The 19274-nt window shown below is 36.1% G+C and overlaps 1 protein-coding gene across 8 annotated transcripts in view; it reads right to left on the bottom strand.

Moving 5' to 3' along the window:
- LOC127649107 (receptor-type tyrosine-protein phosphatase mu-like) overlaps nucleotides 1-19274 on the bottom strand; it is a 338123-nt gene that overhangs the window by 235041 nt on the left and 83808 nt on the right. For all 8 annotated transcript variants that reach the window (XM_052134042.1, XM_052134043.1, XM_052134044.1 and 5 more), the window contains exon 2: nucleotides 16077-16199. In XM_052134042.1, coding sequence (XP_051990002.1) covers nucleotides 16077-16199 — 123 coding nt within the window. The remainder of the gene's footprint in view (nucleotides 1-16076; nucleotides 16200-19274) is intronic.

Raw genomic sequence — 19274 nt, 5'->3', positions numbered from 1 at the left:
ATATTTATGGACATTTACTTTGGTAATACCATATTTATGGACATTTACTTTGGTAATACCATATTTATGGACATTTACTTTGGTAATACCATATTTATGGACATTTACTTTGGTAATACCATATTTATGGACATTTACTTTGGTAATACCATATTTATGGACATTTACTTTGGTAATACCATATTTTATGGACATTTACTTTGGTAATACCATATTTATGGACATTTACTTTGGTAATACCATATTTATGGACATTTACTTTGGTAATACCATATTTATGGACATTTACTTTGGTAATACCATGTTTATGGACCATTTACTTTGGTAATACCATATTTATGGACATTTACTTTGGTAATACCATATTTATGGACATTTACTTTGGTAATACCATATTTATGGACATTTACTTTGGTAATACCATATTTATGGACATTTACTTTGGTAATACCATGTTTTTATGGACCATTTACTTTGGTAATACCATATTTATGGACATTTACTTTGGTAATACCATATTTATGGACATTTACTTTGGTAATACCATATTTATGGACATTTACTTTGGTAATACCATATTTATGGACATTTACTTTGGTAATACCATATTTATGGACATTTACTTTGGTAATACCATATTTATGGACATTTACTTTGGTAATACCATATTTATGGACATTTACTTTGGTAATACCATATTTATGGACATTTACTTTGGTAATACCATATTTATGGACATTTACTTTGGTAATACCATATTTATGGACATTTACTTTGGTAATACCATGTTTATGGACATTTACTTTGGTAATACCATATTTATGGACATTTACTTTGGTAATACCATATTTATGGACATTTACTTTGGTAATACCATATTTATGGACATTTACTTTGGTAATACCATATTTATGGACATTTACTTTGGTAATACCATATTTATGGACATTTACTTTGGTAATACCATGTTTATGGACATTTACTTTGGTAATACCATATTTATGGACATTTACTTTGGTAATACCATATTTATGGACATTTACTTTGGTAATACCATATTTATGGACATTTACTTTGGTAATACCATATTTATGGACATTTACTTTGGTAATACCATATTTATGGACATTTACTTTGGTAATACCATATTTATGGACATTTACTTTGGTAATACCATATTTATGGACATTTACTTTGGTAATACCATATTTATGGACATTTACTTTGGTAATACCATATTTTATGGACATTTACTTTGGTAATACCATATTTATGGACATTTACTTTGGTAATACCATATTTATGGACATTTACTTTGGTAATACCATATTTATGGACATTTACTTTGGTAATACCATATTTATGGACATTTACTTTGGTAATACCATATTTATGGACATTTACTTTGGTAATACCATGTTTATGGACATTTACTTTGGTAATACCATATTTATGGACATTTACTTTGGTAATACCATATTTATGGACATTTACTTTGGTAATACCATATTTATGGACATTTACTTTGGTAATACCATATTTATGGACATTTACTTTGGTAATACCATATTTATGGACATTTACTTTGGTAATACCATATTTATGGACATTTACTTTGGTAATACCATATTTATGGACATTTACTTTGGTAATACCATATTTTATGGACATTTACTTTGGTAATACCATATTTATGGACATTTACTTTGGTAATACCATGTTTATTGGCCATTTACTTTGGTAATACCATATTTATGGACATTTACTTTGGTAATACCATATTTATGGACATTTACTTTGGTAATACCATATTTATGGACATTTACTTTGGTAATACCATATTTATGGACATTTACTTTGGTAATACCATATTTATGGACATTTACTTTGGTAATACCATGTTTTATGGCCATTTACTTTGGTAATACCATATTTATGGACATTTACTTTGGTAATACCATGTTTATGGACATTTACTTTGGTAATACCATATTTATGGACATTTACTTTGGTAATACCATGTTTATGGACATTTACTTTGGTAATACCATATTTATGGACATTTACTTTGGTAATACCATGTTTTTGGCCATTTACTTTGGTAATACCATATTTATGGACATTTACTTTAGTAATACCATGTTTATGGACATTTACTTTGGTAATACCATATTTATGGACATTTACTTTGGTAATACCATGTTTATGGCCATTTACTTTGGTAATACCATATTTATGGACATTTACTTTGGTAATACCATGTTTATGGACATTTACTTTGGTAATACCATATTTATGGACATTTACTTTGGTAATACCATGTTTATGGACATTTACTTTGGTAATACCATATTTATGGACATTTACTTTGGTAATACCATGTTTATGGCCATTTACTTTGGTAATTCCATATTTATGGACATTTACTTTGGTAATACCATATTTATGGACATTTACTTTGGTAATACCATGTTTATGGACATTTACTTTGGTAATACCATGTTTATGGACATTTACTTTGGTAATACCATATTTATGGACATTTACTTTGGTAATACCATGTTTATGGCCATTTACTTTGGTAATACCATATTTATGGACATTTACTTTGGTAATACCATGTTTATTGGCCATTTACTTTGGTAATACCATATTTATGGACATTTACTTTGGTAATACCATGTTTATGGCCATTTACTTTGGTAATACCATATTTATGGACATTTACTTTGGTAATACCATGTTTATGGCCATTTACTTTGGTAATACCATATTTATGGACATTTACTTTGGTAATACCATGTTTATGGACATTTACTTTGGTAATTCCATATTTATGGCCATTTACTTTGGTAATACCATATTTATGGACATTTACTTTGGTAATACCATATTTATGGACATTTACTTTGGTAATACCATGTTTATGGACATTTACTTTGGTAATTCCATATTTATGGACATTTACTTTGGTAATACCATGTTTATGGACATTTACTTTGGTAATACCATGTTTATGGACATTTACTTTGGTAATTCCATATTTATGGCCATTCACTTTGGTAATTCCATATTTATGGACAATTACTTTGGTAATACCATATTTATGAACATTTAATTTGGTAATACCATGTTTATGGACATTTACTTTGGTAATTCCATATTTATGGACATTTACTTTGGTAATACCATGTTTTATGGACATTTACTTTGATAATACCATATTTATGGACATTTACTTTGGTAATACCATATGTATGGACATTTACATTGGTAATACCATATTTATGGACATTTACTTTGGTAATACCATGTTTTTTGGCCATTTACTTTGGTAATACCATGTTTTTTGGCCATTTACTTTGGTAATACCATATTTTATTGACATTTACTTTGGTAATTCCATATTTATGGACATTTACTTTGGTAATACCATATTTTATGGACATTTACTTTGGTAATACCATATTTTATGGACATTTACTTTGGTAATACCATATTTATGGATATTTACTTTGGTAATTCCATATTTATGGACATTTACTTTGGTAATTCCATATTTATGGACATTTACTTTGGTAATACCATGTTTTTTGGCCATTTACTTTGGTAATACCATGTTTTTTGGCCATTTACTTTGGTAATTCCATATTTATGGACATTTACTTTGGTAATACCATGTTTTTTGGCCATTTACTTTGGTAATACCATATTTTATGGACATTTACTTTGGTAATACCATATTTATGGACATTTACTGTGGTAATACCATGTTTTTGGCCATTTACTTTGGTAATACCATATTTATGGACATTTACCATGTTAATACCATATTTATGGACATTTACTTTGGTAATACCATGTTTATGGACATTTACCATGGTAATACCATATTTATGGACATTTACTTTGGTAATACCATGTTTTTTGGCCATTTACTTTGGTAATTCCATATTTATGGACATTTACTTTGGTAATACCATGTTTTTTGGCCATTTACTCTGGTAATACCATATTTTATGGACATTTACTTTGGTAATACCATATTTATGGACATTTACTGTGGTAATACCATGTTTTTGGCCATTTACTTTGGTAATACCATATTTATGGACATTTACCATGGTAATACCATATTTATGGACATTTACTGTGGTAATACCATGTTTTTGGCCATTTACTTTGGTAATACCATATTTATGGACATTTACTTTGGTAATACCATGTTTATGGACAATTACTTTGGTAATACCATATTTATGGACATTTACTTTGGTAATACCATGTTTATGGACAATTACTTTGGTAATACCATATTTATGGACAATTACTTTGGTAATACCATGTTTATGGACAATTACTTTGGTAATACCATATTTATGGACATTTACTTTGGTAATACCATGTTTATGGACATTTACTTTGGTAATACCATGTTTATGGACAATTACTTTGGTAATACCATATTTATGGACATTTACTTTGGTAATACCATGTTTATGGACATTTACTTTGGTAATACCATGTTTATGGACAATTACTTTGGTAATACCATGTTTATGGACAATTACTTTGGTAATACCATATTTATGGACATTTACTTTGGTAATACCATGTTCTTTGGCCATTTACTTTGGTAATACCATGTTTTTGGCCATTTACTTTGGTAATACCATGTTTATGTACATTTACTTTGGTAATACCATATTTATGGACATTTACTTTGGTAATACCATGTTTTTTGGCCATTTACTTTGGTAATACCATGTTTTTGGCCATTTACTTTGGTAATACCATGTTTATGGGCAATTACTTTGGTAATACCATATTTATGGACATTTACTTTGGTAATACCATGTTTTTTGGCCATTTACTTTGGTAATACCATATTTATGGACATTTACTGTGGTAATACCATGTTTTTGGCCATTTACTTTGGTAATACCATATTTATGGACATTTACCATGTTAATACCATATTTATGGACATTTACTTTGGTAATACCATGTTTATGGACATTTACCATGGTAATACCATATTTATGGACATTTACTTTGGTAATACCATGTTTTTGGCCATTTACTTTGGTAATTCCATATTTATGGACATTTACTTTGGTAATACCATGTTTTTGGCCATTTACTCTGGTAATACCATATTTTATGGACATTTACTTTGGTAATACCATATTTATGGACATTTACTGTGGTAATACCATGTTTTTGGCCATTTACTTTGGTAATACCATATTTATGGACATTTACCATGGTAATACCATATTTATGGACATTTACTGTGGTAATACCATGTTTTTGGCCATTTACTTTGGTAATACCATATTTATGGACATTTACTTTGGTAATACCATGTTTATGGACAATTACTTTGGTAATACCATATTTATGGACATTTACTTTGGTAATACCATGTTTATGGACAATTACTTTGGTAATACCATATTTATGGACAATTACTTTGGTAATACCATGTTTATGGACAATTACTTTGGTAATACCATATTTATGGACATTTACTTTGGTAATACCATGTTTATGGACATTTACTTTGGTAATACCATGTTTATGGACAATTACTTTGGTAATACCATATTTATGGACATTTACTTTGGTAATACCATGTTTATGGACATTTACTTTGGTAATACCATGTTTATGGACAATTACTTTGGTAATACCATGTTTATGGACAATTACTTTGGTAATACCATATTTATGGACATTTACTTTGGTAATACCATGTTCTTTGGCCATTTACTTTGGTAATACCATGTTTTTGGCCATTTACTTTGGTAATACCATATTTATGGACATTTACTTTGGTAATACCATGTTTTTGGCCATTTACTTTGGTAATACCATGTTTTTGGCCATTTACTTTGGTAATACCATGTTTATGGGCAATTACTTTGGTAATACCATATTTATGGACATTTACTTTGGTAATACCATGTTTTTTGGCCATTTACTTTGGTAATACCATGTTTTTGGCCATTTACTTTGGTAATACCATGTTTATGGGCAATTACTTTGGTAATACCATATTTATGGACATTTACTTTGGTAATACCATGTTTTTTGGCCATTTACTTTGGTAATACCATGTTTTTGGCCATTTACTTTGGTAATACCATGTTTATGGGCAATTACTTTGGTAATACCATATTTATGGACATTTACTTTGGTAATACCATGTTTTTTGGCCATTTACTTTGGTAATACCATGTTTATGGACATTTACTTTGGTAATACCATGTTTATGGGCAATTACTTTGGTAATACCATATTTATGGACATTTACTTTGGTAATACCATATTTTATGGACAATGCGAAAACAATGCGATTTTGACCAGGTGCAACTTTATTCATAATTGCAGACGCAAAGTGCTTTAATCACCCTTGTTGCCCTATAATCTCATAACCGGGTGTTTTCTGTCCCTCATGACTTTCCCCTCAGTGTAGCGGACAGCACAATCTCACGTCTCACTTCATACACACCTTTACGAATGGCGCAAATGCAATTAGTGTGTTGTGGCATGATGGTAATGGCCGTTTCCTGCGGGACAGCTCATCTACGGCAGATTTGATTGAAGTTGTGATTTAATTCCTGCCGTCCTTGATGCCGCTTTATGATAGAGTAAACGCATCACTTCCTGTCTCTCCGAGCGACACGCAGCAGTGATGTTTTCTAACCGCAGGGGGGATGAAACGTGGTATTACTGTATGCAGAACAGTTAATTCAGTTAATGAGGCCATAAAAAACAAATAACATTACAGGCGAGACTTCATTAGGAAAAATAGCAAGAATTTCACTGCGTTTTGATCTTCACAGACAAATATTCTGGATTTCTTAATAAGCCGTGTGAAATGTTTCTGAATGTTTCTGCAAGAGATGAAATCACATTTGGTTTGTAAATGGAGCAGATGAAGATAACGTATGCATTTAGAGTACAACATCTGTATGCAGAGAGAACGGTCAGATATACGACACACTCAATGTCCGTCGGAGTGCACGAAACGTCCAGACGCTGCCTGAGAAAGTTTGAGAGTTTGAGACGTTGTTGAAATCTCTTCTGAAAGTCCAGAGGACAAACACGAGCGATCACTGGATCAATACAGCTGTGAATGTGCGCTCATGGCACAATCAGGATCAACAGCTGCTTTGACAGGCAGAAATATTTCTTGCCTAACAAGAAGTTGTTTGAAAATGAGATCTTTTACTCTGATTGGACCCACTAATGACAACATCTTCTACATGTTGCTCATATGAGCCACCAGTCCAAATGACTCTGATTGAAGTCTCACGGGTTGGACATGGTGAAATGAATCATTTGCGGTTCAGGAGGATTCTGATTCAGTAAAAAGGCTCGCTGATTAAACTTCTTCATTTGGAGCTAATGTTGTGTGTTTTACAAGAACAGACTCATTTGAGTCATTCAGTTGGGAATCAGACTTCACTGTTTGCTCTGTGTGTTTTGTGCTGTAGATTGTGTGTGTGAGTATGTGTGTGTGTTTGTGCGTTTGTGAGTCTGAATGTGTGTGTGTTTGTGTGAGTGTGTGCATTTGGGTGTGCGTTTGTGTATGTTTGTGAGTCTGAGTGTGCGCGTTGTGTGTGTGTGTGTTTGTAATTGTGTTTGTGAGTGAGTGTGCGTTTGTGTGAGCTTTGTGTGTGTGTGTGTTTGTGTGCTTGTGAGTGTGTGTATGTCTTTGTATGAGTGTGTGTGTGTATGTGTGAGTTTGTGAGAGTGTGCATTTGTGTGTGTGTGTGTTTGTGTTTGTGTGAGTATGTGTGTGTTTATTTGTAATTGTGTATGTTTGAGTATGCGTGTGTTTGTGTGTGTGTTTGTGTGAGTATGTGTGTGTGAGTATGTGTGTGTGTGTATGTGTGTGTATGTGTGAGTATGTGTGTGTGTGTATGTATGTGTATGTGTGTGTTTATTTGTAATTGTGTATGTTTGAGTATGCGTGTGTTTGTGTGTGTGTTTGTGTTTGTGTGTGTGTGTGAGTATGTGTGTGTGTGTATGTGTGTGTATGTGTGAGTATGTGTGTGTTTATTTGTAATTGTGTATGTTTGAGTATGCGTGTGTTTGTGTGTGTGTTTGTGTTTGTGTGAGTATGTGTGTGTGAGTATGTGTGTGTGTGTATGTGTGTGTATGTGTGAGTATGTGTGTGTGTATGTATGTGTATGTGTGTGTTTATTTGTAATTGTGTATGTTTGAGTATGCGTGTGTTTGTGTGTGTGTGTTTGTGTGAGTATGTGTGTGTGAGTATGTGTGTGTGTATGTGTGTGTATGTGTGAGTATGTGTGTGTTTATTTGTAATTGTGTATGTTTGAGTATGCGTGTGTTTGTGTGTGTGTTTGTGAGTGAGTGTGTGTGTGTGAGTGTGAGTGTGTGTGTGTGTGTATGTTTGAGTATGTGCGTGTTTGTGTGTGTGTTTGTGTGTGTGTGTGTGTGTGTGTTTGTGTGTGTGTTTGTGTGTGTGTGAGTGTTTGTGTGTGTGTGAGTGTTTGTGAGTATGTGTGTGTATATGTGTGAGTTTGTGTGTGTGCTGTGTTAATATGTGTGTGTATGTGTGAGTTTGTGTGTGTGTATGTGTGAGTTTGTGTGTGTGTATGTTTGTGTGTGAGTGTGTGTGCATATGTGTGTGTGTATGTCTGAATGTGTCTTTGTGTGTGTGTGTGTGTGTGTGTGTGAGTATGTGTATGTGTGTGTTTATTTGTAATTGTGTATGTTTGAGTATGCGTGTGTTTGTGTGTGTGTGTGTATATGTGTGAGTATGTGTGTGTTTATTTGTAATTGTGTATGTTTGAGTATGCGTGTGTTTGTGTGTGTGTTTGTGAGTGAGTGTGTGTGTGTGAGTGTGTGTGTGTGTGTATGTTTGAGTATGTGCGTGTTTGTGTGTGTGTGTGTGTGTGTGTGTATGTGTGTGTGTGAGTGTGTGTGTGTGTGTTTGTATGCGTGTGTTTGTGTGTGTGTTTGTGAGTGTGTGAGTGTTTGTGAGTATGTGTGTGTGTGTATATGTGTGAGTTTGTGTGTGTGCTGTGTTAATATGTGTGTGTATGTGTGAGTTTGTGTGTGTATGTGTGAGTTTGTGTGTGTGTATGTTTGTGTGTGAGTGTGTGTATGTCTGAATGTGTGTGCGTGTGCATATGTGTGTGTGTGTGTGTGTGTGTGTGTGTGTGAGTGAGTGTGTGTGTGCTTGTGTGTGTGTTCAGACTTGTATGTGCATGCGTATTTTGTTAGATATGATTCTTGTTGTCTATTACAGTGAAACTGATTGAGAACATCTCAGTGCTCACAGAGAGACTAGTTTCACTTTACACCTCTCACCCAGAGAGACAGTGTGTGAGTGTGTGTGTGTGTGTGTGTGTGTGTGTGTGTGTGTGTGTGTGTCGCTTCGGTCTGCAGTGACACTGAAGTTCTACAAGGAGCAAAGAGCCACTAATTACCCACAACTCCACGGGGCAGTGATCGCACGCCATGCGCCATCTCACCCTGAGGGGCGACACACAATCACAATCTCATGCAAATGAGGTTTCCAGCGATGCTGTCCCCCTGCAGATGTTAGACGGGGTTGAGCAGTCGGGGTCAATTTGCAGGTCAGAGCGACGACTGGATGGCCCGTGCGGCACATATTAATTCACTGGAGGAAGTAAACACATCGTGCTGGCAGGTCATCTCTCGCAGGACGTCTTCATGATTGCACAAACATATTCACATGAAGAGATAAGCAGACAACGCTCAACTTTAATCACAAGACACTAAAGTAGACAAGTTCGCTAACTATTGAAAACTTTATTAGGGGACCATTTATTTGGTGTGGTGGAAATGACACCGCAACTGTGGGACAGCCGTAAGTTTGGAAACATTTATAGACATCAGAGTCGAATTTAAATGGAAGCTCGGAGTAAAAATGCTTCCGAAATTAAAAATATGTGGGTAAAAAATTTGTTCTGTTTTTTTATTATTATTATTATTGTATTAATAACATCTGATATAGTTCAAATACATCACAATCTAAATTAGAATGTTCGCTGAACATTATTTGTAGTTCGACACCTGTCAAGCAGATGTTGCCGAGGCTAGTGGTGCCATGGCAACATTGACCCACACAGATGGGCACTCCGCTTCTATCACCCACATCAGTTCATTATTGTCACTAACGTGTACTTAAAGCTGAAGTATGGCATTTCTGTGACACTAGCGCCACCAAACAGAATTGCAAAAATGAAATAAACATTTCAAAGCAGCTTCCTGAATACGCCCACAGTCAGATAGTCCCGCCCCCAACTCACGCCATTGGTTGAGTCAATGTTGTTTGGGCGGGTCTAAGCGGGTCACTCAAAACAAACACCTATTAACGGCTTATTTATCGTTGTCTCTGCATTTTAAGCCGGAATAAAAGTAGTATTTTAACCCCTTACCCGGTTGCTAGGGAGGGTAGAGTCACATGGGGTAACCTCCTCGTGGTCGCTATAATGTGGTTCTCGCTCTCGGTGGGGCGTGTGGTGAGTTGTGCGCGGATGCCGCGGAGAATAGCGTGAAGCCTCCATGTTAAAGCGCTACGTCTCCACGGTAACACGCTCAACAGCTTTTTTTGGGGGGGGTTCCCTAATCTGTAACGGCCAATTCCCAATGCGCACTGAGTTCTCGTGGTGGTGTAGTGACTCAATCCAGGTGGTGGAGGACGAGTCTCAGTTGTCACCGCGTCTGAGACAGTCAATCAGCGCATCTGAGCACGTTACCATGGAGACGTAGCGCATGTGGAGGCTTCACGCTATTCTCCGCGGCATCCACGCACAACTCACCACACGCCCCACGAGAGCGAGAACCACATTATAGCGACCACGAGGAGGTTACCCCATGTGACTCTACCCTACCTAGCAACCGGGCCAATTTGGTTGCTAAGGAGACCTGACTGGATTCACTCAGCACGCCCTGGGATCCGAACTAGCGCACTAGCTGAGATACACAGACCCCTCAAAAAAATACTGCTCCTTAATGGACAAATTTTAGGTAAAAATTAATATTCCACACTGTCACCAGAAGTCCCCAACTCTTTCTGAAAATGACTATGTGAACGCCCCTTAAACACTCACAATAGTGAACATGCACAATAAAAAGTGTGCATTCAAATCACGGTGATATTCACAAAGTTTCTTCATTTCAAATCACTTGCAAATTTATCATGATTATTTGATATATTGCCCAGCCGTAAAAACTCAGACAAACACACAAAAAAGGAAGCGTTCAATTTCATCCACACACACACACACACACACACACACACACACACACACATTAAGATTGTCTGAAATTACCAGCGGTCTCGCAATGAACGCTCCTCTGTCACATGAGTGTGAGATGGGATGCCATCTATCTGTGCAAGAGTGTGTGTGTGTGTGTGTGTGTGTGTGTGTGTGTGTGTGTGTGTGTTAAGAGGAAACAATCTCCATTCATTAGGAATGCTTTCTTTGTCATGACACAGAAAAAAGCATCTTCTCCATTAGTGTAATTCCTGAGGAGCCGTCAGTCCCTCACGAGTGCGCAGGCCTCGTCTCAAATCAAATCAAACACAATCAATGCAACATTAAAGAGAGAGACACACACAGACTACGGGAAAAGCATTCTAATGACTTCTAAGATGCCAGTGCTGAGGGAAAAAATGCTTTAATTAAAATAGATTTGGGTGTTTTGATATCAAAATTCATTCCCGAGCTTTTGTCTTCCCTTCCATTAGCAGCACAATGGAGTCAGTGCGTCGTTATTGAACGCTACTCACATCTATGGTCTTTTACCGTAACATGTGCCACATCAGGCGGGATACTGCTGGAACGTTACTGAGATCTGGGGGGGATTTTGATGCTTTCACTGTCTAATACAGAGCAACAGTGACGCCAACTATGCTCAGTTTCTCATCTGGAGATGTTGATGATGACAAAAACAAAGACAAGAATTAAACATAAAATATAAGGGAATATGATTTTGGGTGTGGCCCATAATCACCTCTAGATGATTGACTGCCGAACCACTTTTATTAGTATTTATAGTGTATTTTTTGGTATTATAATTTTCCAAATCAATGTTTTTATGTTAATAAATAAAGGTGCATTTCTAGTTCATCATCATCATCATCATCATCTGTACTTCAGACGTTTGTTGTGTTGCACAAGAAAAATGATCTTCGTGCCATGTGACACACTTTTGCTTTTCGCCCATTGAAATCAATAATAATCAATATGTTGTCCTGCATGATGTAAACATGAGTCCTGAGGTTTAGTGGTTACTGTAAGGTTGCAGGTTCAAACACCTGAAGCTGGGTACACTGCAAATTTTACATTTTAAAAATAAGTTTAATAAATATAAAAAATATATATATATTTGTATTTATAAAAGAGAATATATACTATATATACTGTAAATATATATGTTTAATTTATTTTATAAAATATATAATTATGATATTATATATTATATTAATTTTAATATAACATTTGTATATATATATATATATATATATATATATATTTATAATAAGAATATTTTATACATTTTAAAAATAAGTTTAATAAAATTAAAAAAATATATCTTTGTATTTATAAAATAGAATATATACTATATATACTGTATATACACTCACCTAAAGGATTATTAGGAACACATACTAATACTGTGTTTGACCCCCTTTCGCCTTCAGAACTGCCTTAATTCTACGTGGCATTGATTCAACAAGGTGCTGAAAGCATTCTTTAGAAATGTTGGCCCATATTGATAGGATAGCATCTTGCAGTTGATGGAGATTTGTGGGATGCACATCCAGGGCACGAAGCTCCCGTTCCACCACATCCCAAAGATGCTCTATTGGGTTGAGATCTGGTGACTGTGGGGGCCATTTTAGTACAGTGAACTCATTGTCATGTTCAAGAAACCAATTTGAAATGATTCGAGCTTTGTGACATGGTGCATTATCCTGCTGGAAGTAGCCATCAGAGGATGGGTACATGGTGGCCATAAAGGGATGGACATGGTCAGAAACAATGCTCAGGTAGGCCGTGGCATTTAAACGATGCCCAATTGGCACTAAGGGGCCTAAAGTGTGCCAAGAAAACATCCCCACACCATTACACCACCACCACCAGCCTGCACAGTGGTAACAAGGCATGATGGATCCATGTTCTCATTCTGTTTACGCCAAATTCTGACTCTACCATCTGAATGTCTCAACAGAAATCGAGACTCATCAGACCAGGCAACATTTTTCCAGTCTTCAACTGTCCAATTTTGGTGAGCTCTTGCAAATTGTAGCCTCTTTTTTCCTATTTGTAGTGGAGATGAGTGGTACCCGGTGGGGTCTTCTGCTGTTGTAGCCCATCCACCTCAAGGTTGTGCGTGTTGTGGCTTCACAAATGCTTTGCTGCATACCTCGGTTGTAACGAGTGGTTATTTCAGGCAAAGTTGCTCTTCTATCAGCTTGAATCAGTCGGCCCATTCTCCTCTGACCTCTAGCATCAACAAGGCATTTTCACCCACAGGACTGCCGCATACTGGATGTTTTTCCGTTTTCACACCATTCTTTGTAAACCCTAGAAATGGTTGTAGCGTGAAAATCCCAGTAACTGAGCAGATTGTGAAATACTCAGACCGCCCGCCTGGCACCAACAACCATGCCACGCTCAAAATTGCTTAAATCACCTTTCTTTCCCATTCTGACATTCAGTTTGGAGTTCAGGAGATTGTCTTGACCAGGACCACACCCCTAAATGCACTGAAGCAACTGCCATGTGATTGGTTGATTAGATAATTGCATTAATGAGAAATTGAACAGGTGTTCCTAATAATCCTTTAGGTGAGTGTATATGTTTAATTTATTTAATAAATTATATAATTATTATATTATATATTATATTAATTTTAATATAATTTTATGTATTATATAATTTTTTAAATAATTATATTAATTGTAAATAATTTATATAATTATTAAATTATATATATATAATAAATTATAGATAATATAAATAATTATGTTAATTTTAATATCATTGTTTTAAATATATTTATAAAAAATATAATTATTTATATTATCTATAATTTAAAATACATTTTAAAAATAACTAATAAAATATACTATATATATATATATATATATGTATTTATAAAATAGAATGTATACTATATATACTGTAAATATATATGTTTAATTTATTTAATAAATTATATAATAATGATATATACATTTTAATATAAATAGTTTATATATATTTATTAAAAATAATATTTTGTATACATTTAAAAAATAAGTTTAATAAAATATATATATATATTTGTATATACAGTATATATATATATATATATATATATATATATATATATATATATATATATATATATATATATATAGATGTTTAATTTATTTAATAAATTATATAATTATTATATATTATAAAAATTGTATATATATTTATTAAAATATATATATATATATATATATATATATATATATATATATATATATATATATTTTACAAAATTCTTTTGAAATTTTGTAAAAATATGTATGCAATTATGTGTTGCAAGTAAATGTATTTATAGATCGTTTTAATGGAAAACAAGACCAAAACACTGATTAAAAATATTTTTGGTCCAGTGTAAAACACCACCATCATGCCCTTGAGAAAAACACTTGACCTCAGATGACTGCAGGTGGATTATTGCACCAGTAAAAGTAAGCGTTGTTATTGGGAGGGTACAATTGGGAATGTTGTCATGGGCGAGGGGGCCCCAATAAATGTGTCTTTTCATTGCTAAGTGTATGGGCTCCCCTATATCCCCCCTATATAAGTGTATGGGCTCCCCTATATCCCCCCCCTATATAAGTGTATGGGCTCCCTATATCCCCCTATATAAGTGTATGGGCTCCCTATATCCCCCTATATAAGTGTATGGGCTCCCTATATCCCCCTATATAAGTGTATGGGCTCCCTATATCCCCCTATATAAGTGTATGGGCTCCCTATATCCCCCTATATAAGTGTATGGGCTCCCCTATATCCCCTATATAAGTGTATGGGCTCCCTATATCCCCCTATATAAGTGTATGGGCTCCCTATATCCCCCTATATAAGTGTATGGGCCCCCTATATCCCCCTATATAAGTGTATGGGCCCCCTATATCCCCCTATATAAGTGTATGGGCCCCCTATATCCCCTATATAAGTGTATGGGCTCCCCTATATCCCCCCCCTATATAAGTGTATGGGCTCCCCTATATCCCCCCCCTATATAAGTGTATGGGCTCCCTATATCCCCCTATATAAGTGTATGGGCTCCCCTATATCCCCTATATAAGTGTATGGCCCCTATATCCCCCTATATAAGTGTATGGGCCCCTATATCCCCCTATATAAGTGTATGGGCCCCATATCCCCTATATAAGTGTATGGGCCCCTATATCCCCCTATATAAGTGTATGGGCCCCATATCCCCCATATAAGTGTATGGGCCCTATATCCCCCTATATAAGTGTATGGGCCCCTATATCCCCATATAAGTGTATGGCCCCTATATAAGTGTATGGGCTCCCTATATCCCCCTATATAAGTGTATGGGCTCCCTATATCCCCCTATATAAGTGTATGGGCCCCTATATCCCCTATATAAGTGTATGGGCCCCTATATCCCCCTATATAAGTGTATGGGCCCCTATATCCCCTATATAAGTGTATGGGCTCCCCCTATATAAGTGTATGGCCCCTATATAAGTGTATGGGCTCCCATATCCCCTATATAAGTGTATGGGCTCCCTATATCCCCCTATATAAGTGTATGGGCCCCTATATCCCCCTATATAAGTGTATGGCCCCTATATCCCCCTATATAAGTGTATGGGCTCCCCTATATCCCCCCCCTATATACACTTAGTCTGACCCTGTTGAGAGCTGCTTCATCAAAACTAAACGAATGACCCCAAAAAAGACTTCCACCCGATGTTAAGCCACAATCAGAACATTAAATGCAGATAATTAGTCAGTGAAGTTTCTGAAAGTTTCTCTTACCAGGAGGCATCCACGGATCTATTGAAGGCTTTTCACTGGTGTCAAACTGCTCCCAGTCAAGGTCATCGTCACGCCCTTGAGCGTATCCGCACGATGAAAAGGGTTTCTCAAAGTCACAATCACCTGCAGCACAAAGACAGACATTTAAATTGAGCGTTTTTCATCACCCCATCCAGGGAGCGAGCAAACACATCTATTACATCGGCTCCACTTTAATCCGCCTGCGTTTTTCCTCGGCCTAATGCGACTACTCATAATGCAATATGCCAAACAACAGGAGCGCTTAAACAGAGATGGAGAGGGATTCGAAGCGTACGCACGGCACAACATATATTACCGTCATTAGCCACGCCGTGTGCCAATTTCACAATGACAGAAATGAAGTGTTCAAACTCTATCATCGTTAAACGCTGGCGTGCTGGCATGCCATCCAGCATAAATTTGATTCATTTCACAGCGCCGTGCGATCAGACTTCCCCCTCAAATCATCTAGCGTTAGTCCTCATTCATCCTAATTCTCCTCGCGGGACACGCGGCCGCACACCACTGCGCTGCCAACAGCATTGTCTCCATGCGACTGCTGAGAGACGGTGTGTTTGTAACGTCTGCCCTAAAGAGATGGAACAGCATAAGACATAATGGAAAGGTGTTGTGGGAGCATTTATGAGCTTATTAAAGTGTCTCGTATAGTCGTGTGTCTCAAGTCTGATTGGGTCACAGACAACAGTGGGAAACAATGTTAAATGCCAATTATAAAATGCAACTTACCATATAATTATGTATAGTTAGGATAGCAAAATATATAGACGTACATTTTTACCCTCCAAAGACCCCTGCGTGACTGCTGTGAGCATTTTCCATTTTCCTTTATGATGTGCAACTAGTTGCACCTTATTAACATGCAAAACGAAAACTAAAAAATACTAATAATGTATGTCCTCACAGGTGGACAGCGGGACTAAGTTGTGAAATTTTAAAATAATATCAAGACATAGAAAGTCTGATTATTTTCATCATATTGTTTATGATGTTTGCGGCAGTGTTGATTATTTACAGACATCATAAATGATCATAATTAATTTAGATTGAATGTCCAGCATCATCCAATCACTGTCAACCATGTTCAAATAAAATGATCCATTATAAATGTTGAATCTATGAACTGATGATCACTGAGTGTCCAAACATCATCTGCAGCCTGAAACTGAACTTATGATCCGATTTTAGGAGTGAACGCACTTAACTGCATAGAGAGCTATAGGATGCTCCCTTGCTCCCTATTTAGTGCATGACTTAACCGCCAGTGTGCTGTCTGTCTGCACTGATCTCAGAACAGTTATAGGAGAGATATAGGATGCTCCCTTGCTCCCTATTTAGTGCATGACTTAACCGCCAGTGTGCTGTCTGTCTACACTGATTTCAGAACAGTTATAGGAGAGCTATAGGATGCTCCCTATTTAGTGCATGACTTAACCTCCAGTGTGCTGTCTGTCTGCACTGGTCTCAGAACAGTGTGAAATGCATCTTATTTTCATCATAACTCCATATAAAGCCTCTGAAAGCTTCAGCTTTTGGATGAACACATTTATTCTCAATGCACAGTAAATATTGTATATGTGAAAATAAGCCTATAGTCCACGTATGTGGTCATTGTGTTTAACAGAGCGCCGTTTTGCGATAAATCTCTCAAATTTAAAAAATGGCATATCAGATGAAACTAGAGACTCAAACAGGTTTCAATGTAAAAACTTAATTCAGTTTCTTATCAGATGTAGTTCTGTTGCAGTTTCTCCCAAAGACAATCTCCGCTGTGATTAGCGCCATGTTGTTTGGTCACATGACTCCGTGTGTTGAAAGTTTAACCCTTTACTGACAGCACAGAGTCTCCTGAACTGAGGCAAGTCAGTTTAAATTAAATTAAATTCTGCCTTGCGTATAGCGAAGCCAAAACGTAATGTCCATGCATGTGGACGCGGGGTCTCGCAAGGCTAAAACGCTTCACATATCTTTTATTGTTGACGTCAAAGGCTTTGCATCTTCCTAAAATACAATATACAATATGTAATGTTTAAAATGTGTTTCACAATTAAATTAAATGTCGTGAGCCACTAAATGGACATTTACACTGGAAATGTAGGACTACAGTAAAATCTGCATCCAGGAAACAAACCCAAACATCAGGCAGTAACTAGGCCTGGTTGATGGATACTACATCTACAGTTCTACAAGTCGAGAGAAATGAATGTACAAGGCTGTAACGACGAGGTAAACAGAACCAAACAGGTGCACGGAAATGATTATTACCACATTTGTAGCCCAGTCACTTATGAATTGTGAGGTGAGATTAATTTCGTATACTGAGTGCATTCTGAACGACCCGACGCCAAGGCCAAAACTTCTGTGCACTCCAGAGTAAATGGAAAATAATGGTGAAATAGATTAATATTTCAGTATGCGGCACATTAGAGCGCGCTCTCAAACTCATTGTAAATCCACATAAGAGCAGCTACACACATCAACAACAAACACCCCCATTGAACACACATGCACACAAAAATGCTTGCATAAACAGTAAAAAAGAAAACTCAGCTTTTACATGCCAGACCTGATTTATCAACATGCTTAATGCATGGCTCCTGCATCTCAGTGTATGTTAGATAAAGTTTAGGCACAATATTGTCTTCAGGCAAAACCTCACATTGGTAACATTTGGGGACATCCTGAATTGCAAATAAAATCATACATTTAGTAAACACTGTTTGTTTTCATTTAGGGCTTAAGGTTTGGGTCTGTAGTTGTTATCATTAGCGAATGAAAGTCTATAATGCGTCTTCATTTAGATAGCGAATAATAATGAGTGCTGTGGTTCTAAATGCTGATTGGTTAAAGCAGAGCTCATGCTAAATACTCGATAGAGAGCAACAGTCTGGTTCCAGAAGTAAAAATCCCATTCATTTATCCCATAGATAAATTGATTTTATATTAAAAACTTTTTCTGCCCAATTTGGAACGGCCAATTCCCAATGCGCTCCAAGTCCTCGTGGTGCCATAGTGACTCGCCTCAATCCGGGTGGCGGAGGACGAATCTCAGTTGCATCCATGCATCTTATCACGTGACTTGTTGAGCACGTTACCGTGGAGACGTAGCGCGTTACCGTGGAGGCTTCACGCTATTCTCCGCGGCATCCACGCACAACT

Source organism: Xyrauchen texanus, chromosome 9, assembly GCF_025860055.1.
Source record: "Xyrauchen texanus isolate HMW12.3.18 chromosome 9, RBS_HiC_50CHRs, whole genome shotgun sequence".
Taxonomy (NCBI): Eukaryota; Metazoa; Chordata; class Actinopteri; order Cypriniformes; family Catostomidae; genus Xyrauchen; species Xyrauchen texanus.
This window is presented reverse-complemented; position numbering and strand designations above follow the sequence as displayed.